This window comes from Ophidiomyces ophidiicola (genome assembly GCF_022830035.1).
Source record: "Ophidiomyces ophidiicola strain CBS 122913 chromosome Unknown scaffold_7, whole genome shotgun sequence".
NCBI lineage: Eukaryota > Fungi > Ascomycota > Eurotiomycetes > Onygenales > Onygenaceae > Ophidiomyces > Ophidiomyces ophidiicola.
Genome location: NW_026054647.1, coordinates 66865 through 90097, shown reverse-complemented (window position 1 = coordinate 90097; position 23233 = coordinate 66865). Strand labels below are relative to the sequence as shown.

The following is a 23233-nucleotide window of genomic DNA, read 5'->3' as shown; positions in this document are numbered from 1 at the left end:
TATCAAGGAAGTGAATCATTATGCGCAAAACAAAGGAGAAAATTCATCCCAAGACATGTCCAGGACTTCGATATAATGGCTACATAGACCAAAAAATCTCACATCTCTTTCACCTGAAGATCTTCCAATATTACCACATTTCTTTCTAGAACTCATTCTTGTTTAAGTTTTGATAGGTGTTTTCGATCACACTTGTCATTGGCACACTTTCGTAAGGTGGCGCGTCTACATCACAGGTAGGGGACGTGCGCATATTTCGCCCGCGGCTGGTGCTTCGCATTCGATCCGTTAGGCTGCGGATCTTGTTGGCCAGGCCATCGTTGATGCTGCGTCCGCGGCGGTGGGAATATTCCGCCATGGAGCTGCGAGCACCGCCTGCGCCGTGAAAATTGGGATGTGGATATTCGGTAGGGGAGAAAGAGGGTTGTGACCCTTGCTTGGGAGACTCGCCTGCGTTGAGCACGGTAGGCTCGTCAATGGCAATATTTATGGTACCAACGCCAGAGATGAGGGAGTTGCGCTCCTCTGATGTTGGGGGTAAGTGCTGGTTGCTGCCATCTATGATTCCGCCGGAGGGAGCTGGTGGTGGTGGCGGAGGATTGGACAAGTGCTGCAGCTCCGGGAGAACAGGAGGTACGAAGGCATCACTCTCTTTCCTTCCAGATTGACCGGAAAAGCTACCATAGTGCGACGAATTCAGAGTTCCATCTTGAGAGAGTTCCTTCCTATGGCCAATGGATTTATTAATCCTGCTGCTTGGAAGCTGGGGCTGGAAATGCGGGTGTGCAGGAATGCCGCTAATAGCCTGGTCACTGACATCCTCGGGGATGGGTGCCGACATTGACCGTGAAATACTAAGAGAGCGCCCAGGCTCGGTTTGAGAGACGGGACTCAAGCAGTCAAAGCTGCTACTGTCCGGCAGAGGCGGAACATCTCCATATCCAGAACTATATTTAGGATGTCTCATTGCCCGTGGTGTGGCTGGTAAGCCAACAGGAACAGGTGCAAAGTTACGGCCAGTCGAACCATCTGAGCGTGTCGACATGGCAGGTGACGGATTATGCCTGCCCATGACCCTTTGGCTGAAAGAGCCGTTGGTTAGGGGAGGGCTGTCGCCGCTCATGGCTCGAGACCTGGCTGGCACGCTCTGGCCCGCACTCAACTCGCCGGGTAAAGGGATGACCGGAGCCGATGGCCGACGAACTAATGAGAGTCGTCGAGCTTCTAACTCGGCTGCCGCTTGTTCCTTTCTTATCCGCTCGGCATCTTTTTGTGTCTGATCCTGGCCAAGCCGACCGTTCCATTCTATGTTTTCGGCAAATATTGGAGCTCCATCACTAGCTTGGCCTGGTGTATAACTTCTCTCTTGGCCGTGAGCTAAGCTCGGAAGAGTGGGTCCAAAGGCCACTGCTTGCTCCACCGCTTGCCGGCTCCGTGATCGGCTGCCAGGCTTCCTTCGATCTGGAGAGGAGTCACGTCGGGCGCTTGTGCCGCGTTCTGGACGGCGGCTCGAACCCCGATCACTAGACTTTAAGCGTTGATTTCTGTCGGCACTGACAAGCCGTAAATTGTCCTCAGGCACGTTGTGGCTTTCGGAGGGCGACATGGGAACTGGTGAAGAAGGTGACCTCAGCCCGAAACTGTTGTCCCTTCGTCGGCGTCTGCCCTCCCTGCCCTCGCTGAAACTCTGGTCAGCGTTATCGTTGTTTCTGGAGGGCGGCCTCGATGACTGGCCGCCCCGAGACTTTGATGCTCGTCGGCGTGAGTTGTCGCTTCGACTCCGGTGTTTTTTAGACTCCTTCACCTGGAGGTTTGGGGTAGACTCATTTCCAGTTGATGAGTATAGTGCAAAGTCTTCGGGTGACATTGGGACGGGAGATGAGGGTGAACGTTTGGCAGGTTGGATATATCGTTGTTTACTTCTTCCTCGGGATTCTTTTCCTTTCTTATTTCCTTTGGAGCCGAATTCATTGTTTTGGTGCTTGTGCGAGTAATACGAGGCAGCGTCCAGACTACTAATGTAGTCGTTGACACTTCGGCCGCTGATACTTCCTGAAGGTAAAGAACCAGTCCCTTCTGTGGTCCACGTAGGACTAACTCCAATAATTGGATTTCCTTCCCGTCGCTGAAGAGATAACGGCTGAGAGAGCAGGGATCCACCAGAGCTAGGGACAGAATCTTGAGAAGAATAGACTGGGGGCCATTTGATGTGAAGTCCTTCGGGTTTTCGGTCTCTTGAACCGTTTCGAGTAGAAACTGAAAAGTCTTCCGGTCGAAGGTCCGTCTTCGAGGTTGGCCTAATAGGAATACTTGTATCCTCCTGCGGAACAGAATTTTTGGGTTCGTCCTCTAAAGGGTCGTTACGGGGCGTATATCTAGCAGAGGTGAGATATACCAGAGGTTGATCCTCAGATACGGGTTGATTCTGGGGCATGATTGACTTGTGCTCCTTTTCCCTCTCAGAGCCGGAGTAATCAGGCGTAGGTAACGATTTTGGTATCGGTAGACTTGGGGGATTCACATCCGTTGGAGTCTCGCCTATAGATGGTAACCTGTTCTTGTGGCCGCCAGGTGTAATGGTCCGCGCAGAAAGACTGGGCCTGCTGGGTTTCTGTTTGTAAAGGGCAGAGCCGGCAGGCGACATGATATAGTCCCCCATGGCAGACTCGATAGGGGTAACGCCCGGCATATTGATCGGCGTGCGATCAGCTGACTGAAGACCGGGAAATCTGAAAGCGGTATTTTCGGGCCCAAAAGAAGTGATAAGTTTCAGCGCCTGTTGCTTGCCAGCAGGCCGAGATGATTTGGGTGACGAACTTGTAGGTTTAGGATCGGAAGGTGGGACAACGACTAATGGTGAGGGGGCCTTGCTGGCAAGCTGGTTCGAAAGGATGTTCGCCATTTGAACAGAGGGCGAAGCCCATGTGTCAGCGTTATCCGTATCTGTGCACGAGAAGCACCGGATGGCCAGGTGTTGCTGAGAATTCTGAACGACATATTCGCCCCATCTGCGCACCAGATATGATTGCCTGGCCCACTCAGTAGGCATTACCAGGCAGGTGAGGAGGGTGGCCTCCATATACATATTCCTCGATACGTAGACTTCAACACCATCATTTCCATCTCCCATACCGATTAGGACAGCAACTGCAGCATGGATATCTCCTCTCGCTAGCAATTTTTGCACAAAGGTATGGCCCATCTTTTTTGTCTCAAGCTGGGTGTTTAGTGTGCTAAGTGCAAGGAGCATCCAACCGGTGTATCGCGAAGAAGCGGAGGAGGCCATCCCCAAAAGAATATCATAGTCGACATGGCCCAGCCATCGGCCCAAGATTACCGAGTGTTGGTCTCCAGGTCGATGCCGTCGTACTAATGTAGCGAGCGTCGGTTAGCCAGTTCTCTTGTAAACATTATTAGCAGTTCATAGCTACTTACGCTCATCGTGAAGCAGGTCCAGAATATCGCCCTCCCAACCAAAGACCACATTGAGCATTTGCTTCCGCAGTTCATCCGGATTGAGCTCCGCCTCGTTAAGGCGTGGCGGAGGGCGAAACGGCACCTCGTTCAAACGGCTTCGAATAAACGGAAATAGGTCGGCGATAGGCTCGTCAACAGAGCTAGGGATGTATTCGTTGCGAAGGCGAGATGTTCCACGCAGGGAGCCTCCGGAGACAATGGATGCAGACGAGGTGTATCTCATGGAGTATACGCTTTCTGCACCTGATTGTACAGGCGAGCTGGTAGAAAACGTTGTAGTAGTGCCACTGTACAAGCTTCTCGGAGCACGAGGCTGGTAATGACGGCTTAGGGAGTTCGAGGATATAGACTCCGGGCTTTGGAGCGGAGGGCGGTCCGTCCTGCTTGCCTCCGTTATTTCGAAAGTCGGCGTCGAGCGGGGCGAAGGACTGACAGAAGCATCCTTGAGCTCCGCGACTGTGGGGTTGACATGAGCAGGTGGAGTGGAAGCCAGCGCGGCCTGAAGCGGAATTGAAGTGTTTAAGGCCTCGGCACGTCCTGAGGTCTCAGCTCCCGGGATGTGCTGCACATTAGCAACCATCATAGGGTTGAGCAGATCGTACTGCTGTACGGTGTGGTTTGGTCCCAGGGTGAAGAGCGTTGCAGTTGGACCGTAATTTGCGATGCCTCGAACGCCTTGGATGGTTGGAATGCGCTCGTATGTGACATGCTTGGTTCTTACGTCCCACGCCCATGTTTCGCTATATTGTCGGGGAAATCAATTAGCACAGGAAGAAATTTAAGATGAAAACACGGCGTACCTGTCTGAGTACTGGACAATGCGACCGTTTTTAGACCAAGCAAGCCACTTAGGCGTGGTGGCGGTGGACTCTGGGCGCCTTAGAGTTCTGATGACGCGGGGCAGATCGTTTGCGGTAAGTTTGGACACGCTCCACACCAGCAAGTCACCGTCGACAGTCTGCGTGGCCAGCATGTCGGATTTCTGCTTTGTCGATGAAGCATGCCATGCTAGCGATACGATTGGGGACGGAGCTCTGGAGGTGGACAGGGTATGCAAGATAGTAAAAGGTTGAAGCGTGGCGATCAGTATCGAGCCGTTTTGGTATCTATAGCCTGGAGGTTAGTGGCCAATGCCTTTTGAATTATCGGGCTGAGGCTAGACGGACCCAATAGCGTGGGACTGGCAGTCAGCTGCAGGCGCTAATGCAGTAATGGGGTCGAAGATGGTTCTGGCGGAGATATGCTCGGACGTGGACGGTTCGAAGAGGATTATATCGCCCTTTCCGCTCCCTGGTGAAAGTCTGGTTAGATCGAAACACCAATTGATACCATCACTGCAGGCGCATGGGGCGACGTACCAAAGGCGATGTTGCCATTGCGCATCCAGGCGGCCACGCGAATGACTTCGAAGGAGGCAAAGCGGACGACCTCCTGGCCGGTGAACAAATCCCATATGATGGCGGTCTGGCTGGCGTCGTAGCTCACCACCAGACGGCCGGCGCCACTCTCACTAACATTGTCGGCAGCAATGAAGGTGATGGGGTCGGTGTGGGCGTCGAAGGAGCGGTCGACGGCGAGGGTGTCGTGGTGCAGGGCGAGCACGGTGGAGCCATGGGCGCAGAGGAACAGGGAGGCGGTGGCGGCGCAGGGCTCGAAGTCGGCGGCGCGGTCGAGGGGCGGACTGGGCATCAGGGCGGCGGCGGAGACGGAGCGCGAGCTGGAGGAGAGGGACTTGCGGCGGTCGAGCTGGCCGGCGGCAGACATGGCGGGCCGGAACTACAGGCACAGACAGCTCGACGCAACGGCCGACATGGAGGCTTTAAGGCCGCGGGACGGAAGTATATTTAGCAGTGGAATTGGGCAGCGGGCGTATCTGGGGTCGGGCTGCAGGCGAGGTGCAGAAAGGGGCGCAGCGGGCGAGGAGGAGGGGAGATATAGCTACGACGGGGGCGAGAAAAGCAAGGGGGCAGCCATGGAGAGCGGGAGAGGGAGAGAGCGAGGGAGAGGGAGATGGGGTGAGGTTGAGGGTGAGGGTGTAGATGAGGTGAGGTGAGGAGAGGAGAGGTGAGGCGAGGAGGGGAAGGGGGAGAGCGAGCAAAGCAGGCAGGCAGGCGGCGGCAGAGGCTGGGGCGGGCCGGGGCGGGCGCCCAGGCGGGCAGGCAGCCCAGAGCGGTTAGCGGCAGGCCGCGCGCTGGCCAGTGGCAGGCCGCCGCCCGGGCGCAGCGTGACGGCGGCTGCAGCGCCGGGGGCCCCCGCCGGCCAATCAGCTTGCGCAGCAGCGTGACGGCCTGCTCGTTGGCTGCGAGCCCGGCGCGTAGCGAGATGAGCGGCATCCTGCCTGCCCGACCTTTCGCCGCGTCTGTGCCAGGCCTCGTCATTACTGCCCGCCGTGGGCGAGAGTATTTACCCCGGGTGCCACAGCCAGGGACACAGCATTGCTATGTAGTTATATAGTTAACGACTCCCTAGTAGAACGCCCTGCAGCTATGCCGTGCTGCACGGGCGGGCGCTTGGCGGCTTCACCCGCCGCAGACGCCGCCCCGGTGGGGGCCATCACGAACTCCGCCTCCTGTGCTTCTGGCATTGCGTTGCACGCTCGTCGGCAACGGGGTATCACGCCTGCACGCAGCCTGGGTATCTCGGTCCTGTGTGGGGGTATGCCGGCGGTGTTGGACCGGGGCATCCAGCAGGACGACTCTGCGTGCATCTCTCCTCTGTGGATGTGGTGTGCAGGTGGTACGAGAGAGTCAGAGAGAGAGAGAGAAGGAGTGTGTGGAAGTGAGAGTGCGAGAGTAGAGATGTCGTTGGGTGCGGTTGGCCACCGTCGAAAGTATGGGACTAATCCGTCCCAAACAACGGCCGCCTCGCACCGACCGGCTCGAGACCAGCTCATCGACGCTGTCGTGAGACCGCGCCAGCCTGGGGGAACCGGCGTTGCACGAGCGGGTGATCGCAGAGCGAGAGTACGAACGAGCGACGACTACAGTTACTACAAACGGGCAACCGATCAATGCTTGCGAGCGGTGGGACAAAGGTACCGAGAGGCAGGGCCATTATTAGATTGATGCGTCGGAGACGACGGCAATAATGAGTTCAATAACTAGATACGGAATATACATCGTGTTGGTCGCTATGCAGGAAAAGAACACCACCGCGCGATGCACCACGAAAAAAAAAAAAAAAAAAAAAACAAGCCAAGGGGTATCACGAGAAGCACATTAAAAAAAAATAACGGTCATAAGAGCGCACTAACAAAGAGAAGAATAAGAATGGTGTAATGCACAGGACGCCGGGTCGGTGAGCGAAGACGAGAGGTGGCCGGCGGGTGGTTGCCAATCGGCCAGGCGGTGAAGGGCCGCCGCGCGCTGTGCAAGAATACGAATCACGAATCCCGCGTCGCCCAGCACAGCATGGGATGGCCGGGGGAAGGCGGTGTGCGCGCCGGCGAGCACAGCAGCAGGTGAGTCAGTGAGTTAGTCAGTTAGACTAACTAACTAACTAACCAGCAGGGTCGCAGGTGGGCAGGGTCCGTCGAGCCGCGGCGGTCAGGCGGGCGGCCGTGCGTGAGAATGGCCGTGAGTCATGGCCGGAAAGTCAGGCGCTGGTGACACCGACAGCCGAGGCGAGGCGAGGCGGGATGGGATGTTTGTTGTTTTGTTTCAGGAGTGGCCAAAGACTTTTTTTTTGTTTTTGGGTCGACGACCTTTGGGATGTTCACGGGTTGGCGGCGGTGGTGCTGGGCTTGCGCTTGCTGGAGACGCGTCGCTTGCGGCGCTGGGCGACGTGGGCCGCGGCTTGGAGCTGTTGTTGCTGTTGCTGCGCGGCGCGCAGCGCCTGGTGCGCCCGGGTCTGGGCGTGCACATGCGCCCACACCGCGGCGTCGCCGTCGCGTGCGGCCGCCTGCACGCGCGACACTTGTTCCTCGGTGGTCAGGCTGCCGGCCACGCTGCTGCTCGTGCTGCTGCCGCAGGACCAGGTCGGGTGGACAGGCACGCACACCGGTGACGGGGCGTCGTAGCCCAGCAGGTCCTCGTCGGAGAGAAAGGCGCTGGCAGGCGCGGCGTCGCTGGCGTGGCCGTCGAAGAGCGCGGCGCGGTTGGGCCACGAAGGAAACGCGCAGGTGGTGTTGCGGCCCGTCAGCGAGCAGGAGGTGGACGCGCGCAGGTCAAGCAGCGCGTCGGAGGGCGAGGCTGCGGAGAATGGCGAGAGCATGTTGAGGAGTAGTTATGTAGTTATGTAACTGTCTGTTGCAGACGTGGTGGGTAGAGTAGAATAGTGTGCAATCGTTGGTTGCAGACGTGGTGAGGAGAGTAGCTGCTATAGTAGTATGTATGTAGTGGTGTGCAGACGTGGTGAGGAGAGTAGCTGCTATAGTAGTATGTATGTAGTGGTATGCAGTAGCTGCAATAGTATGCAATAATAGTGTAATGTGGTATGCGGTGGACGAGGCAGCGGGCGGGGAGGCATCAAATATATATATAGGGCCGGCCAACAAAGCACGGATCGGGCACAAAGCGCGCCGCAGAGCCAGCTCATTGATGTCAGGCGGCGTCGATCGCCGCCAGCCCGGAAGCTTCGAGCCTCGCTGGCCCGGCTCCAAGCCTCGCCTCGCCCCGGCCCAAACAAGAGCCCACGCCCTAGCTTGGCCCTCGTTAGGCCCGCGCCCCGAAACAAAGCCCTAGCCTGGGGCCTAACCCCCTTACGGCCTCGCCCCTAACCATCACCCCCAGACCGCCCCAACGGGTGCCCCCCCCCGCGGGCCACCCCCCCCGGCTTTCCGCCCGCCACCGCCGCGCTTGGCTGCGTCGCCCACCGCCGCGGGTGCGCCCGCCGCGTTCCAGCCCGGCCAGCCCCCCCAACTTCCCCCCCCCCCCCCCCTCCCCCCCCAGAGTCCCAGACCCTTCCGCTGATGCGTCCGATCGCGAGCCCGCACAGGCGCTCTCGATCGCCGCCCGCATCACCACCGCTCCACCCACTAGTCAGTGGTCTCGCTCACTAGCTGTCAGGCTCACATTGTCCGTCGCGACACACCATATTCCGTTTTCGCTCTCGCTTGTCAGCTCGCCTGCGTTGTTTTTCTTTCCTCCTCTCATCTCGCCACGGCTAACTAGTGAGTTACATAACCGACACCCGCTGATTCAGCCAACTCTCCGCCCTGCCGGAGCCTTTACCCTTTGCCCTCTCCCAATTCCCCTCCAACGCCGTTTGCTGAACTCTCGTCTCGCCGTCTGCCTGCCCGTCGCGCCGGAAACTTCGCTAGCTGTGTTCTCTGCGGCCGTGCTGCTTTTGACAAATCTCTCTCTCTCTGCCCGCCCCCCGAGCCGGCCCGCCGCCCTGGCTCCTTTGATCGCTCTGCTCCCCGTTCCGGTGATCCATCACACCCGCCTCGCCCCCGCCGCCCAGACTCGACCCGTCACTCTCTGTCTCTCTCTTTTTTTTTCTTTATCTCTTTTTAGTACTCCGTATTATTCTCACTCCGTACTCCGTATTCCCAACCCACCTGCGCTGCTCTGGCCGGCCCCCTTTGACCGCTGATTGCGATCCTGCCTGGCCCGCTGCCCGACCCGTCTCGCCAGACGTGGCCGCCTACAACATCTCAACAGATCTGCCCGTGTCCCAGAATAGTGATTGTTTCAATTTCCCTACCCGGCTCGCTCCCCAGCAATCCACATAACTAAAACGTCGCGAAAACGCCCAAACGGATTATCTAACCACCCTCCTCCCTCCCCACCGCCGAGCTGCGCGCTCCCGTGCAAGATCCGCTTGCGGCACCCCGGCCCGGCCTGCCCGCCCACTCACGGCGCTGAGGCAAGAGGGAAAAGAAAACAAAAAAAAAAGAAACAATAAAGGTGAGCAATAAAATGAAACCAAGCAAACATGCATTATGAATCGGCCTTTGTAGAATTACACTCCCGCCATCTCATTCACCCAGCATCCCGCCACCCGTGGTTGATTTACTGTAGTTGGCCATCAGTCAGTATCTAGTTCTCCAACAAACAACGTCGGTCGCCTTACAGAAATCTCATCCATGCCCATGTCTTCGGTCGCCGCCGCCGGCGCGCTGTTGCCCGCCCCCGCCGCAGTGCCATTCGCCGTCGCGTCCACGAAGTAGTCTGCCATCTCTGCATCCAGCTCCGCCGCTGACTTGGGCTTGGGCCGGCTGGCGTTGCGTCCACGTCGGGTGCGTCCGCGCGCGTCACGTCTCCCCGCTTTCGCTGCCGCCGCCGGCTTGGGCTGCGACTTCGGTTGCCTGCGCTCGTCAAGTTAGCCGCCGTCCAACCGCGAACAAGAAAGGTGCCCCTGCTACGTACGCTACGCGCTCGCCCAGCGGCCGCACCGGCGGAACTGCTGGAGCCCGAGCCGCGTCAACCACCACTTCGATCTAGTCATCGCCACGTTATTGCTTCATTCCAAATCAGGTCTTGTTGTCGGTCTGGCGAACGCCTACCTTGATCGGACGTTTGTCGATGAGCAATCCGTTGAGTTCCTTGGCCGCCTTGGCCGCGGTTTCTGGTCGTGCAAAAGTAATCGCAGCGATGCCACGGCTAGTGCCGTTCTGGTTGTAAGTGACCATCACTTTCTTGACTGGACCCGCGGATTGATGGAAATATTCCTAGTTCGAAGCCACATTAGCACTTCTTTTGTTCGTTTTGGTCCAGTTGAGTTGCAGTCTAGTCCCCGCCGCAAACAGAAATGAACGAAGAGCGACAGGCACCAGAGATCAGCGAGCACAGAGCGATAACAGCGTTAGTAGTCCCATAGTCCAGGCAAGCTCGTCGATGTTGTCGTCTTCTCCTCCCACTCTTCCAACATCTTCATCTTCGCTTAAGCCCGCGTCAGCCCCATATCAGCCTCGAATAACCCATTTGAAATTTCCAAACAACGCCATCTTGTCTGAAACCCCAACTATGTTCGCCCCATCTCATATAACAATCCGTGGTGGTCAAATCGCTCGGAAATTAACGAAAGATGCGAATATTGAATAGGGCTTTTGTGGCCGGACACCCGCGCTTGGTAGAAGGACAATGCCAGGATAGGTCTCCGAAGTGGGGACTTGTCACCCAAGCCTTGCATAAGGCACAAAGGTCGCCATGCCGCATACGAGCGGATGTATAATCGTTGCTATGCTGCTTTCACTGCTGCGCTCGCTGATTTCGAACACCTCCGACAAGTAAAAGAAATGTTCTCAAACGAAACCGGAGTATTTTTCGCCACTCAACGGTTGAAGTATAGCAGCTCGTAGTCTGATGCCACAGCTGTCGCTGCAAGTGCAGGACATCAAAACAGTCCGCGATTTGCAATGCGGTGCGACAGTGCCCAGTCATCTCGCCAGCTTTGCATCAGGCCTTTGATAGGCGAGCAAAAGCCGAAAGAGAGAACGGCATCGTCTTACGGTGCAACAGTAGCCTTGCATATACACACAGACTTCGCCCACAACAACTGACGTTGCGTGTATGGCAAATGTGATAAAAAGAACCGACGAGTTCGATCGTAATACCGAAGGAAGATTGAAAACGGACATCGCGAACGAAACCCAGAGAGCGTCTCTGTTCAACATACCTTAATATTCGCTTCATTGACATCGGAGGGCTGGTGAAGAGTTAGTGTCACTGTGCTACAATGAGGGGCATGAGTGCAGAACAACGTACCAAACCGCTCACGATGATTTTGCTTTCGCCGGAGGCGGGAGAAGGTGCAGTAGGTATGGCCTTGGAAACAGGCTTGACTTGTCTGGTAGACTTCCTGACTCCTCCTACAGGAGCAGGCGCCGCTTTCACTCGTGTCTCGCGACGGCGCTGGCGACGAGCGCGAGTGGTGTTGATGATTTCATCAAGAGAAGTATCAAGCTTTCCAGCCATAGTGTTTAGTCCTCTAAGGAAAATTTTTTAATGTTGAGAGGTGTTGATACTGATGACGGCGCTAAGGGGTCGATGACGCGGATTGATGTGTCTGGTTGTTGATGCCTTGCAGAGAACGCGATTGAGAGAAGGGCACCAGGCTCAGCGACCGATTACGTGATTAGAAAACGAGCTTTGCTGTGAAAGAAACAGCGTCTGAATCGAAGGTGGTCGCAGCAATGAATAAGAGCAGAAGCAGTGAATGGGAAGATGGCGGTTGTCAACGACCTGGAGCAAGAGAAAAAGAGGAGAGAGGGAGGAGCACAGCCGCCCGCAGGACTTTCCACGCTAGCCTGTTTTGAAGCATTTGCTTAGGTCATCACAACCAGGTCTTGGCATGCCATCCCCGTTGCGAAAACAACGCGGTTGACATGAATTGGGAGGAAATTATTCATATAACTAGGTCTTCTATCTAATCGTATCACGACGTAAGTCATACATTCGATGTGCTGAAAGCCTGAAGCAGGCTGCCCCGCAAAGTTTAATGACAGAAGGCAGGCTTCAATTGGTATATATATGGGTGAAGGGGACGGAGTAAAGGGATGGCAGACCAGTGAGATGTCCTCCAAGAAGCCAGTGTCGAGCCCAGAACCGCGCCTTACTAGAAAATTCGCTACACAAATTCTCAACTTTTCAAAGCCTCGAGGCGACCCCTCATCTGCTCCAGCGTAGCTTCTTGGTCTTCGAATTCCTCCGCTGCTGGCTCCTCCATTGGCTCTTCCGGTCTGAGCCCCTCGGCCTTTGCAAGCCTCCCCTGTAACACTTCCTGCAAAACTTTATCAACCTCGGCATCTGCTGCTTCTTCCTCGCCTTCTAGAAGCTGATCGCTCGGTAGTGCATCGTCTATGCTCTCTTCAAGTATGCCTGCTTTGACGAGTTCAAGGCCTGTACTCCATTAACCCTACATATCCCAAAGGCCACCACGGACAACTTACTTAACTGGCGCATAGTCTCTGACAATTGGGGTAATCTAACCAGCGTATTGACATCCTTCATAATCCCTGTCGATGTTCTCAAGCTGCCTTCAATTTTGCGCACAGCAAACGCTTCATTGACCTGCATTCTTACACTTTCCAGCTGGGCCTTGCTTGTATTCAACCGTGACGATTGTTTTCGTATTCTGACCAACTCCTTTGCGAATACTCTGGTTTCTTGGGCCGCTTGGTTTGCTTGCGATGGATTTCTCTGCGCCCTGCGCGACGCCGCAACAATAAACTGTTTGGTTTTTATATCGAGTGTTTTCAACTGGGCAATGTCACGATCGAGTTTCCGCGTATTACTTCTTATGAGAGCGTTGCATTTTCTCATCTAACAGCAGTATCATCAAAGCCACCAAGTCAGTGCTCTGACAAGCTGACACAAGGGAATGAAAGGGGAATACCTGGGTTGCAGGGTCTGGTTTAAAGAAAACTGCTTTGAGGGATTCCATCTCTAGTTAATAACCTAATGTCTCAAACGCTACTTTTACATGCGGTCTTAGCTATGATCGCACTGTAAATGTATGCCACGGGTTTCTTTTTTGGTAATAAGGTCGGTGGGGCGGGGAGGTTTGTGGTAAGATAGAAGATAAAAGCAGGAATTCATGCAACGTATAAGGAAATGGGGGATCGCAAGGTCTTAGACACTGTACATAGGGCAAATTTTGTACCAGTTCAGGGATATGCCCTCCATTCTCCGTACGCACGTCCGCTTTCCCTTCACTAGCCATGATCGGTCGGTATCTTATCAGGCGTCATTGCTTATGTAAGCAGGCTAGTGACTTTTGGGGGGCAAACAGTTCAAATCCACGTGACATAGCCTGCTTCCAGCACTTTCCAAGCACGCTGATGAAAGCCGCTTTCTCTCACTCGCAAAGAACTTCCGGCCATTGCTCTTTTTCTACCCTCGCACCATCACTCCCTGAACTAATTCTGTCAACAACAAACTGTGTATCTCCTATACCATCTCTCTGATTGACTGACGAAGATATCATGGCAAACACCCAGGTTCCAGAAGGTTGGTAGGCCCTGTGCGTCATATAGAGTGCGGGCAACTGTTTATATGGCGGTGGAGTACTGTTTCCAAGTGCCATATCGCTCATTCAAATACTCCACAATATCTAGCAATGGCTGGCGTCCATTTAGACTTAACTCAGAATATTATTAGCGTGACATAGTACTGACTTCTCACAGTTCTTTGGGCTCAGCGTTCCTCCAGCACCGAGGCCGCCAAAAATATTGTCTATCTCTCGCTTTCTGTTTCCGATGTCCCTCAATCGTCAGCGAAGTTAAACCTTACTGCAACGACTGTATCGTTCAGCGGCCATTCCTCAACAAAAAACATAGACTATAAGGTCGACATGGAATTGTATGGTGAGATCGATGTTGAGAACTCGAAAACACACCACTCAGCCCGTGGTGTGGATATGATTCTTCGCAAGAAAGAGCATAAGGAAGAGTATTGGCCACGCCTTTTAAAGGAGAGCAAGAAGGTCCATTTCGTCAAAACAGACTTCGACAAGGTTTGTATCACCCATATTTTTTTGTGCAGTAACCCATATAGCTAATACACACATAGTGGGTTGATGAAGATGAGCAGGATGAGGCTCCAGAAGAGGATTTCAGCATGCCAGGTGGCTTCGGAGGAGATGGTGGTTTAGGCGGTATCGATTTTTCTAAATTGGGTGGTGGCCAGAATATTGCTGAGCTTGCTGGTGATGCCGCTGCTGGCGATGATGGCTCGGTATGTATCAAAACAGTATTTAACCAGACTGATTCTGATGCAGCTCTCTAGGATGAGGACGATGACATGCCCGAGTTGGAAGACGAGAAAACGCCTGGACAAGCGTCTGCCACGCCGAAGATCGAGGAACTGAAATAAGCATTTCCTATCTGTGCGATAGGTTTTGTCACTTGCTCCCAACTATATCCTAACTATTTTTTTTTAGCAAAAATGACAGGGGAGTCACAAAAATTTACCGGGTGAATGAGGGGTGTGATTAATTGATCAATACTTTTAGTAAATGGAGAGATTAGTGGTTTTATCAGCGCGCTACGGAACTTACTACTTGAAGAATACACTCCAACCCGGGTTTATTTACTATACTATTTCTGTATTCACACCCTATGCACCGCATGGTGTCTTTACCTGCTAGCATTATTAGCTTGGGGGAAAATTGGCAGTGCACTACGCCACCCAGGATTCTGACTTGAGCCCAAGGTGTTGCTAGACGAATGAAAATGTTCTTGAAGAAGGATCGCTATTGGATCACGTAGTATGTACAGAGCATGCTGTCCACCTAGCATCACAGGCAACCAAAAGTCCATATATATCCATTTCGTATGAGAGACGTAGATCATGATGGAAAGAGCAAGAAAGACATATGCTAATGCAGATGACTTAGTAAATCGTCAGGTCATAGTCAAATGGGTATGAAGTGAAACCGATAAGCACGCTAAACGCTTCTTTTGAGCTGCTTCTCACTATCCCGCACCTGTTACTTCAGGCGTCGAGCCTGGGTCCACTGCGTTGCCGAGAGATGCGCCGCCTTGCAGCTTCGCAACACGATCTTGCTCTGACTGGTCAAACAAATCTTCCGTCTCTTTTCGCATCGCCTCTAAATTCCATACGCCCTGCCTTTCGTCCTCGTCATCGCTCTCTTCGTCTTCCGAGTCCTTCCAATTTCCACTTTCGAACAGTGCGCGGCCTGTCGCCTCCTTGGCTTTTCGCGCTTCCTCTTCAGCAGCCTTCTTATCAAGACGCTCACGCTTCCACTTCGCAAAGGACTCTTCTGTAACAGGTGTGAGAGTCCCTGTTAGTTTGTGGCGTTCCGATTCCAGGAACTCTTCCAGAGTAAGTGTATTAAGAGGTGATTTGTCCATAAGGGCCTTCTCAGCCGCCTTTTGCTCCTTAGTTTTTAAGACAAAGCTGTAGGTAAAATGTATGTTAGTTTTCATCGGGTTTTAGATCGGTAAACTTGAAGAAGTCTAAAAAAACGCACCCTGGAGGAAGACTGTGTTTATACATGCATTTATCCCCTCCATTTGGACATGTCCAGAACCAGCCGTATTTCTGGTTCTCAACAGCCTCAATAAAAAATTTGCAGACCTTGTCGGTTGTAGTTCTTGGATTGCCATGCTTGCTTAAAACGACGTTACGCAGTTTCTCCTCATCCCAGTTGTCCATGGTATCGTTTTGCTTTTCATTTTCACCATCCCGCGAATCCGAGTATAAATCTCTCTTTTCTGCTTTCCGTTCCACTGCAGGATCATGGCTGAATTTGCACTTTTTTCCCTTTTCACAGCCTCCCTTCTTAAAGAACAGGCATAGAACTGTTTTCGGGTCTACACCAAACGGAACCTTTTGTACCTGAACTGGCTTGAAAAGTTCTGCTGCCTCTCGCTTGGCCAGCTCCGCGGCGGCTTTATCCTTCTCTCGCCTCTCCTTCTCGGCGTCCTTTTTCTTCTGGTCTGCGCTCTTGTTCGACTGTGCTTGCGCCTGGAGCTGTGCTATTTGTTTCTTGGCGGTGGCTCCTTTTTTCTAATTGGAGAGAAATTGTCAGCTTAGCAAAAGCCGCTCGGGTAAATAGGAAAGAAATGGGCGCTCATGCTTCTTGGATTGCTGACTCTGGTCCATGTTTGAAGCCGCCCGTGGGGATTGAAACCGTCGATATCGCCGTTTCTTATCCGGCCACCGCCGTGCGATGCGGAAGAAACTCTGTACTCACATTTTTCATACCAAACGTCTGTATAAAACACGGAGTTAACTCAGCACCAGCCAGCGTGCACCGAAAAGAGGCTTACCTTGTCCTCCACCGTCGCCTTCTTCTTCTTCGCCGGTTCTGCCTTTTTTGGCGGCATGGTGGCACGGTATTACTACGGTAGAGAGTGAACAGGGGTGTGTCGAAGGCTCAACAGAGAAAAGCCGCCCAGCCGTGCTTGTTAGATGTCAACGCACTGTAGGGAATTGTCGCCGTCAGAATTTGGGTGGGGAAAGCGAGAGGTTGCGGGTGGCGGTAGGCATGCTGGCCGTGGGCATAGTGAACTAACTAACTAACTGGCTGCCAGCTGTGCTTAAGCCGCTCCTGCGCCGCGAGATGAGGACGCGACAGCAGCCTGAGGTCTATGAAATACACACTGCACGCTCCTCAATTGCTGGACTCTCGATAGGAAAGGTCTTGGTAAACGTGCTCCATTCCTGCTCAGCACCGTTTAACCTTGACTGACTGATTCTCCTGCGAACAAATAGACACTGACAAGAACGTCACCACGTTCCGCGCTTCGTCGTCGACAATGATTTCCGATTCAGACCTCTACAAACTGGCCATCTTCCTTGGCTCTTGCGCCATGCTGCTGATAGTTCTATACCATTTTCTGGAAGTGAACTCAAAGGACAGCGCTGCCGGTTCAGATACTGCTACTCCCGCGTCGAAACCAACCCCTGTGAAAGGCCCCGACGCTTTGAATCCTTCATCGGCTACGGCGAAGACGACAATCTGATGATGCGTATGATATCGCACTTGGGTAGACCTGGACGCGGATGCTTCTAAGCTTGAGAACAGGACATGGTGTGCCTACGCATTTGTGTTATGTTGGTGATGGCAGCTGGATCCAACAGTAGGGAGGGCAGTCGTCGTTTCGACTCAAATTTGTGATGCTTATCGAGTGCTGTGACTCCTGCTGCTTGCTGTGGCATTTTCCTCTTATTCGATATTAGTGTACATACAAAAATGGTCTGTTGCGAGAACCCCTCACTATGAGTTAATCTCAGAAAATGAACGCTTTGCAGTGAGAAATGAAGACCCCTATATAAGAACCGCACGCCGCCTAGAAACAGGATCAGGAAGGTAACCAGGGCATAGATCAGAGAGGGCTCTGCGCTAGTTGTATTCTGATGATGTTTCAGACAATGTTTTGTCTGCAGGCACAATCTTTCGCACAGATTCGAAAGCCGCAACTGCTGATTGTCTCACGGGATTGAACAAGGTGCAGCCTCCCTTGTTGACGCCAATCCCAATCCTCGCCTGTTTTGCCTCCAATGCTCGTAATACCTCCAACGCCTTTGCTCTTTGGCTATTATTGCCCTGCATTTTATTAAACGATCTGATTGACGATGAAGCGGCTGGAAATATCAAGGAGGGTCGAGGGCCTCGCTCCGATATCTTGGGAGTTAACGATCGGTAATTCTGGCCCTTTAAACGTGCTGACGTATCATTTGTGGGGACTAGAGTTGAAAAGGCAACAATTTACTAGTCATTAGAGAATAACTATTGGGGTTGCGACATCATTTCCATTCTCACCGGATCCTTTCGTCGTGGGACCTTCGCCGTATCTCCAGGCAAGATCACTCAGGTGAGTCGATTCTAAGTGCTGACGTAGCTCGACAGAGCTAAGGAGATTTTGAGACGGCGGCGGGTCCTTTGAGCTCGACGGGCCCGAAACATCGCAACCCGACCACTGACAGGGAGTTTGACCAATACCTGCAGAGACATGTAATCGTTCGACGTGTTTTCGAAGAGTCTCCAAATTATGAAGCTTCGCATCGCAGCCTCTCCAAGAACAGGCAAACTCTCTATACAGCGGGCCGGAGCGCGAGCTTGGTCGGATCACCACTTCGACGCCAGTGTGCCGAGGCTTTTTGTTGTCACGATGCAGCCGAGGGCGACCACGACCGCGACGAGGCACGGAAGAGGTTTCCATCGCTGTGGGGAAGGGCTGAAGAGGAAGTCGATTAACCGGAGTGAAAGATGGGAGGGGGAAGACTTTGTTGGATGACAGAGCTTCCGCGTCTGGCGGCAGTGAAGACCCAACAGTGGGCTTGGCACTCGAGTCACGTGGAACTAGATTATGTAATTCGGACGACGACTGATCGGAGTTAGCCTCCATGTCACACGGGCGCGCGGGAATGGGCGGTCGCGACGGCAGCGGAGCGAGAGGCACTTCGGGCGGCGGCGAGCCCGGATCAACAAGGTCCCATCGGAAGGTTCGTAAGTTTGAATTGTTCTCCACCGCTTCGAAGCTCTCGCGCAGCCTGAAAAGGTGGTAATTCAGGGGCTGCTCTGTTGGATGTCGCCCAGCCGCGATAAGGATGTCTCGCGCGATCGTTTTTGGATCATAGTAAGACCTTCGAAGCGCCTCAGCTTTACTAAAAGATTTTACTATATCCCGGTTTCGCCGTAATGCACTCCTTTTGACGGCGCCGTCTGTCTCGACGGTTTTGTTCGCTGATGCATCTATGGCCTCAGTCTGGGTCGGTATGGCAACGTTGGGCGACGCCAGTTCCGTAATTTCGGGCTTATTGCAACGAGGGGCTTTCGGTGAAGGTGCATCAACTTCAATCACATCGTCATCATCGCTGAGTGTTTGTGATAAATCGACAATCTCCGAGAACATGCGTTTCTTCGCCTGCGCCTCCTTTGGCCCTGGTGTGGGAGTCGGTTCTTTCGCGGGGGCGGTGTGCGCGGTAGGTGCTAATGGGTCTTGCGAATGTTTAAATTTGTGGAATAGAGCCCATCCCGGGCCACCGGGAGTTGTTCGGGGTTCAGCTGGACGTTCGTTCGGTGATTTTGGCCGAGGGGGCAGAGGAATAGGTGGTGCGACAGGTGGAAGAGTAGGAATTGTAGCGAAAGATGCTTGAATTCCTGCACGCTGTAGCGGCGTCACAGGCAGATTGTTTAAGTATAGGATGGAAGTAGTGGGGGGAGGGGGTAGTTGTCTTGACATGGCAGGAACTGGCGGCATAGGGAGTCGCGGCGGATCGCACGGGCCAAATGAACTCGTCGGTAATGCAGAATTGGCAGTGGGAGGTGAACATGCAGTCGACGTATTTAGATTGGAAGGAATTGGAGTTTGGGTGTTGCCAGCATCTGTTTGAGAAGGGCCGGCCACAGGAGGCCTTGACACTGAACTTTCGGGAGTAAAGGGAGCTTGCGAAGGATTAGGCGAGATTGAGGGCGGTTCCTGCGCCATGGTAGACACAGAGCTAGGTTTTAATGAGCTTGATGGGACCCGAGAAGGGGTATCAAGACTAGGTCCAGGCGCAGAATCCCTTGGTCGAGGGGTGCTCGCGAGATCTGGAACTGCTTTAAGAAGATGCTTTGCAAAGTGCACTCTGTTAAGATAGTAGCCTTTCACCTCGATCATCTCGCACAATTGTATGTACGATGGATCTTGATCAATCAAGCCGAGTATCAATTCTGTAGGGCATTCTTTGTTCGCGTTTCGCGCGGTCCCATGAATATAGGAGCATGCAGCCTCTGCAAGAGCTTGCCGCTTTGCTAATGGCCAGACGTTACATGGCTGGGTTCGTGGCGCCTTAGTTTCGGGCAACAGACCAGGTTGAGTATTCTCAGCAGGTGCTTTGGGGTGTTGGTCAGATGGCCCAGCGATATCAGAAGGTAGCGAGGGCTGGCCCACTGCATCTTGAATAGATAAGGACGCATGAATATTCGAGTGGCTATCCTGGGAATCCTTCTGTGGATTGGCAATGCTTGTCACGGCTTCGATGGGGCAGGAGGAATGCTCAGTTGTTGCCTGGTTGGGAGGTGGCTCCCGGTCAACCACCATTGTTTCATCCTCTGCCGGTGGGTGTTGTTCAGGATTAGGCTCAGGAGCACTCTTGCGTGGCTTTTTTATTCTCTTCCTCCTTGCAGCCGGGAATTTTCCAAGGTCGGGTAGTTTTGGATTCTGATTACTTTGCTCTTGTAATACAATAGAAGGTTGGATTTTTGAATTGGTACTTGTGACCGTTGGTGTTATTATGGGTTGAGAAGTTTTGGTTATGGTTGGGGTCTGGGAATTTGTCGAGGATGGGCCCTGTATAAAGATTAGATAAAAATTCAAAAAGCCAAGCGCTGGAAGAACCTGGTACCTTCTTAACATCTTCCCACAACTTAGCAAATAATGATGGATCTTTCGACCTCCATTCTCTCATCTTTTCTATCATTAATCTCATTTCAGATGCCATCTTTTCTTCAACGGAAGTTTCGGCCAGTTCAGCTACGAGGACAGTATTTGATTTGGGGGCTGCTGGAGGAGCAGAATTGGAGGTATCATTTGACGGAATATCTGGGGTTGCCGGCAATTTCCGTTTTCGGCCCCTCTTCTTGGTTGACGCGGTACCTGGAGTCTCCAGTGGAAGATTCTCTGTGTTTGGTTCGGTTGTTTCTTTTGGTTCGGAGGCTCTGGTTGGTAGCTATTAGCATAAAAGTACACGGAGCGCCAAAATAACCTGGACAAGGGGAATATTCACATACAAGTCACTGTTGGCTTTTGAGTTAGGGGTGCGATGATTACCCGATGCCCTTTTCGGCTTTTTCTTTGGCTTCGTCGTCTCGATTTTGTCATTTGTTTCTGGGGGTATGCCCTGGGCAGTTGGAGCAGCCATACTAGCACTTGAACCTTGGTCTGTCTCTAGTTGCACTGCTTTTGGGGAGCCTGCAGGCTGGCTACTAGCACGATACGAGGCTTTGGCGCGTTCGTAATCATGGTATGGGTTATAAATTTTACTGGGGTCAACGAAAGTGGATCTTTGAGGTGAACGCTGCGAGAGTCCAATATTTGGGTCGTTTTTATACGGACTGTTTTGGCGGCCTTCAGTTGAAGAGACGGTGGCTTCCCTATGAATAATTGAGGTATGATAATCGGTAGTGTTATCTAAATGTGCGGTACCCATGCCAGATGATCCGGTCTCCATACCTGCGCCATGCTCAGATGAATGGCGCACACTCAAATGATCAGGAGTAAAAGTTGTGCCAGTAGCTAGGTGATTGGTGCTCCCAAAGGAGGTAGAATTCCGTGGGGCTGGTAATTGATGGGGGTTTGAGTATGTCCGCGAATGTATAGGCGTCGAGGCCCAAGGTTCCCTGCTTTGGTCTCCGTGAATAATAGAGGGTCCCTCTGGAGGCTGCGAAACAGGGGTTTGACGTGACGACGTAGGAGCGTATTGGGGCTGGCTTGTGCTCGGAGCACTGGTGGTAGGAACAGTGGGGATATAGGTCTGGGTTTCTCTCGCGTAGGCCGTCATAGAGTTCGCTGTATTTCGTTGTGAAAATCGCGGTGTTGGAGTGGATGTCGACAGGGCAGTCATTGCTGTTGCGGCAATTGCTCTCGATTGTTGCGCGGAATCTACGTAGCTTGTCGGATTAATAACAGAGCTATGTGTAGAGTAAGATAGGGTAGCCTGATTATGAACAGTCTTTTGTTGATATAGGTTTGAATTGTGAGAAGGGGGTTGTGGGCTGGGAGGAGTGCTCGACACAGCCCTTGTGTTGAGATAAGGCGTACTCGCAGAGGAGGCATTAGGTGTGGGATGCTGAGTCGTCGTGGGCTCAAAAGTAGTGTTGCGACTTAACGATGAATTCCGATAAGAGACCTGGGACGAATAATTCTGAGTCTTGTGCTCCGGGTTGTCATTCGAAGACCAGTAACCATTTGAAGCCTGGGGTGCACTAGACATTTGTAAGCTGTGAGAGCTGCGATCTTGTGATGCGTAACTGTGTCGGGAGTCTCTGTCATTATGTTGCTGTTCGGCGGTCGATGATGAGGATTGAATGCTTGACGCAACTTGCCCAGGCTTGTATGAAGAGTTGGGATTCTGGTACCCCACACCCTGATTCTGATAAGACGAGAAATTATATCCTGAATAAGACATGTTGTAAAGGGTGAGGGATAGCTAATCCGCCGGCGTAGCTCACAACAATCGGGACATCAGAACGCGCGGACGGCGCGAAAGGAGGCTGTCGCAAATCAACATGGGGGCGTGGGAGGGAAATCCAAAACCCAGCCCTGGTGTATGAAGTGGAGATAACTTAGGATAATAGAATAAGCATTGCCTGCATCGCCCAGACTTCCCGCTCTCCGCTTGCTACCCGTTGCTCACTTTCTTTGACCTGTGCTCGCGCCGCCGTTACTAGAAAACTGATACTGGACGGGAGGTTTAATGGATTAGTCAGCAGAAGCGTTACCTATCTGATTAGATAACCAGTTCAGCTGAGTCAGCGAAACCCTACCTGCGCCAAGGACCCGGTCAGCTGATCCACACAGTCGCACGCAAAACAAAATCAGCGAACACTAAGCGAATCTCGCTGGCACGACGACAAGAATCCCCGACGGGTCGACAGTTTCTCGCACAGCAACACCTTCGGCCGCCAGATCATTTTCATTGCCTACGGATTCGAAAAATGACGAAGGTTAATCAGGGTGCGCATCCCACCATTTTTTGGCCTTTTAGGGCTTGCTATTCCCTTAAAAGTACCATGCTAATAGGCTACATAATGTGTATAGAACTGGCTTGTTCGCGCCGGAAGTCGCGCAAGGCCCATTTCGGTGCCTCTTCGGGCGAGCGACGAGTTATTATGAGCGCACCTCTGAGCAAGGAACTGAGAGAAAAGCACAATGTATGGCTACCTGCCCTGGTTCATCGACTTCGGAGCCTGTTACCCTCGGATTATGGCCCCATTGCGCTGGAAAAATTGCTTCAAAATTCGCAAGGCAAAGAAGAATATGAGGTGAACAGTTGCTAAACAGGGACACCTTTATTTTAGGTCCGCTCAATACCCATCCGCAAAGATGACGAAGTCACCATCGTTCGTGGCACCAACAAAGGCCGTGAGGGGAAGATCACCAGCGTATACCGCCTCAAGTATGTCGTTCACGTCGAGCGTGTGACCCGCGAGAAGTCCAACGGCCAGAGCGTCCCGATCGGTATCCATCCCTCCAAAGTCGTCATCACTAAGCTTAAGCTGGATAAGGATCGCGAGAGCATCCTTGACCGTATCGGCAAGGGAAGAGAAGCTAGAGCGAAGGCTGCATCTGCATAGGTTTAAAAGGATCTCAGCTACTTCGCTCTTTGTTATGTAATGAAAGGGGTTTTCCGGCTTT

General features: G+C 53.0%; 8 protein-coding genes across 8 annotated transcripts; 3 read left to right on the top strand and 5 right to left on the bottom strand.

Annotated features, from left to right (window-relative positions):
- Positions 1 to 145: 145 nt before the first annotated feature.
- LOZ57_002433 (uncharacterized protein) lies at positions 146 to 5241 on the bottom strand (the record flags this gene model as incomplete). Its single annotated transcript, XM_049251505.1, has 5 exons — positions 146 to 3369; positions 3436 to 4217; positions 4278 to 4583; positions 4644 to 4767; positions 4836 to 5241. The coding sequence occupies 5 exons, from the start codon at positions 5239 to 5241 to the stop codon at positions 146 to 148; spliced, it is 4842 nt and encodes a 1613-aa protein (XP_049109310.1).
- A 4206-nt stretch (positions 5242 to 9447) lies between these two features.
- YRA1 (RNA-binding RNA annealing protein) lies at positions 9448 to 11336 on the bottom strand (the record flags this gene model as incomplete). Its single annotated transcript, XM_049251504.1, has 5 exons — positions 9448 to 9727; positions 9789 to 9859; positions 9926 to 10090; positions 11038 to 11067; positions 11127 to 11336. 5 exons carry the CDS (start codon positions 11334 to 11336, stop codon positions 9448 to 9450), a joined length of 756 nt encoding a protein of 251 aa, XP_049109309.1.
- A 664-nt stretch (positions 11337 to 12000) lies between these two features.
- On the bottom strand, positions 12001 to 12804 carry VPS24 (Vacuolar protein-sorting-associated protein 24; the record flags this gene model as incomplete). The annotated part of the gene is made up of 3 exons (XM_049251503.1): positions 12001 to 12260; positions 12311 to 12683; positions 12757 to 12804. 3 exons carry the CDS (start codon positions 12802 to 12804, stop codon positions 12001 to 12003), a joined length of 681 nt encoding a protein of 226 aa, XP_049109308.1.
- Positions 12805 to 13345: 541 nt separating this feature from the next.
- Positions 13346 to 14234, top strand: wos2 (p23 chaperone protein wos2; the record flags this gene model as incomplete). Its single annotated transcript, XM_049251502.1, has 4 exons — positions 13346 to 13370; positions 13547 to 13875; positions 13932 to 14096; positions 14148 to 14234. 4 exons carry the CDS (start codon positions 13346 to 13348, stop codon positions 14232 to 14234), a joined length of 606 nt encoding a protein of 201 aa, XP_049109307.1.
- Positions 14235 to 14836: 602 nt separating this feature from the next.
- Positions 14837 to 16213, bottom strand: TMA46 (Translation machinery-associated protein 46; the record flags this gene model as incomplete). Its single annotated transcript, XM_049251501.1, has 4 exons — positions 14837 to 15281; positions 15355 to 15893; positions 16081 to 16098; positions 16157 to 16213. The coding sequence occupies 4 exons, from the start codon at positions 16211 to 16213 to the stop codon at positions 14837 to 14839; spliced, it is 1059 nt and encodes a 352-aa protein (XP_049109306.1).
- Positions 16214 to 16298: 85 nt separating this feature from the next.
- On the top strand, positions 16299 to 16852 carry LOZ57_002428 (uncharacterized protein; the record flags this gene model as incomplete). Its single annotated transcript, XM_049251500.1, has 3 exons — positions 16299 to 16368; positions 16421 to 16539; positions 16613 to 16852. The coding sequence occupies 3 exons, from the start codon at positions 16299 to 16301 to the stop codon at positions 16850 to 16852; spliced, it is 429 nt and encodes a 142-aa protein (XP_049109305.1).
- Positions 16853 to 17608: 756 nt separating this feature from the next.
- Positions 17609 to 22004, bottom strand: LOZ57_002427 (uncharacterized protein; the record flags this gene model as incomplete). Its single annotated transcript, XM_049251499.1, has 3 exons — positions 17609 to 20167; positions 20223 to 20535; positions 20608 to 22004. The coding sequence occupies 3 exons, from the start codon at positions 22002 to 22004 to the stop codon at positions 17609 to 17611; spliced, it is 4269 nt and encodes a 1422-aa protein (XP_049109304.1).
- Positions 22005 to 22533: 529 nt separating this feature from the next.
- Positions 22534 to 23172, top strand: RPL26A (60S ribosomal protein L26A; the record flags this gene model as incomplete). The annotated part of the gene is made up of 3 exons (XM_049251498.1): positions 22534 to 22552; positions 22637 to 22860; positions 22897 to 23172. The coding sequence occupies 3 exons, from the start codon at positions 22534 to 22536 to the stop codon at positions 23170 to 23172; spliced, it is 519 nt and encodes a 172-aa protein (XP_049109303.1).
- Positions 23173 to 23233: the final 61 nt, after the last annotated feature.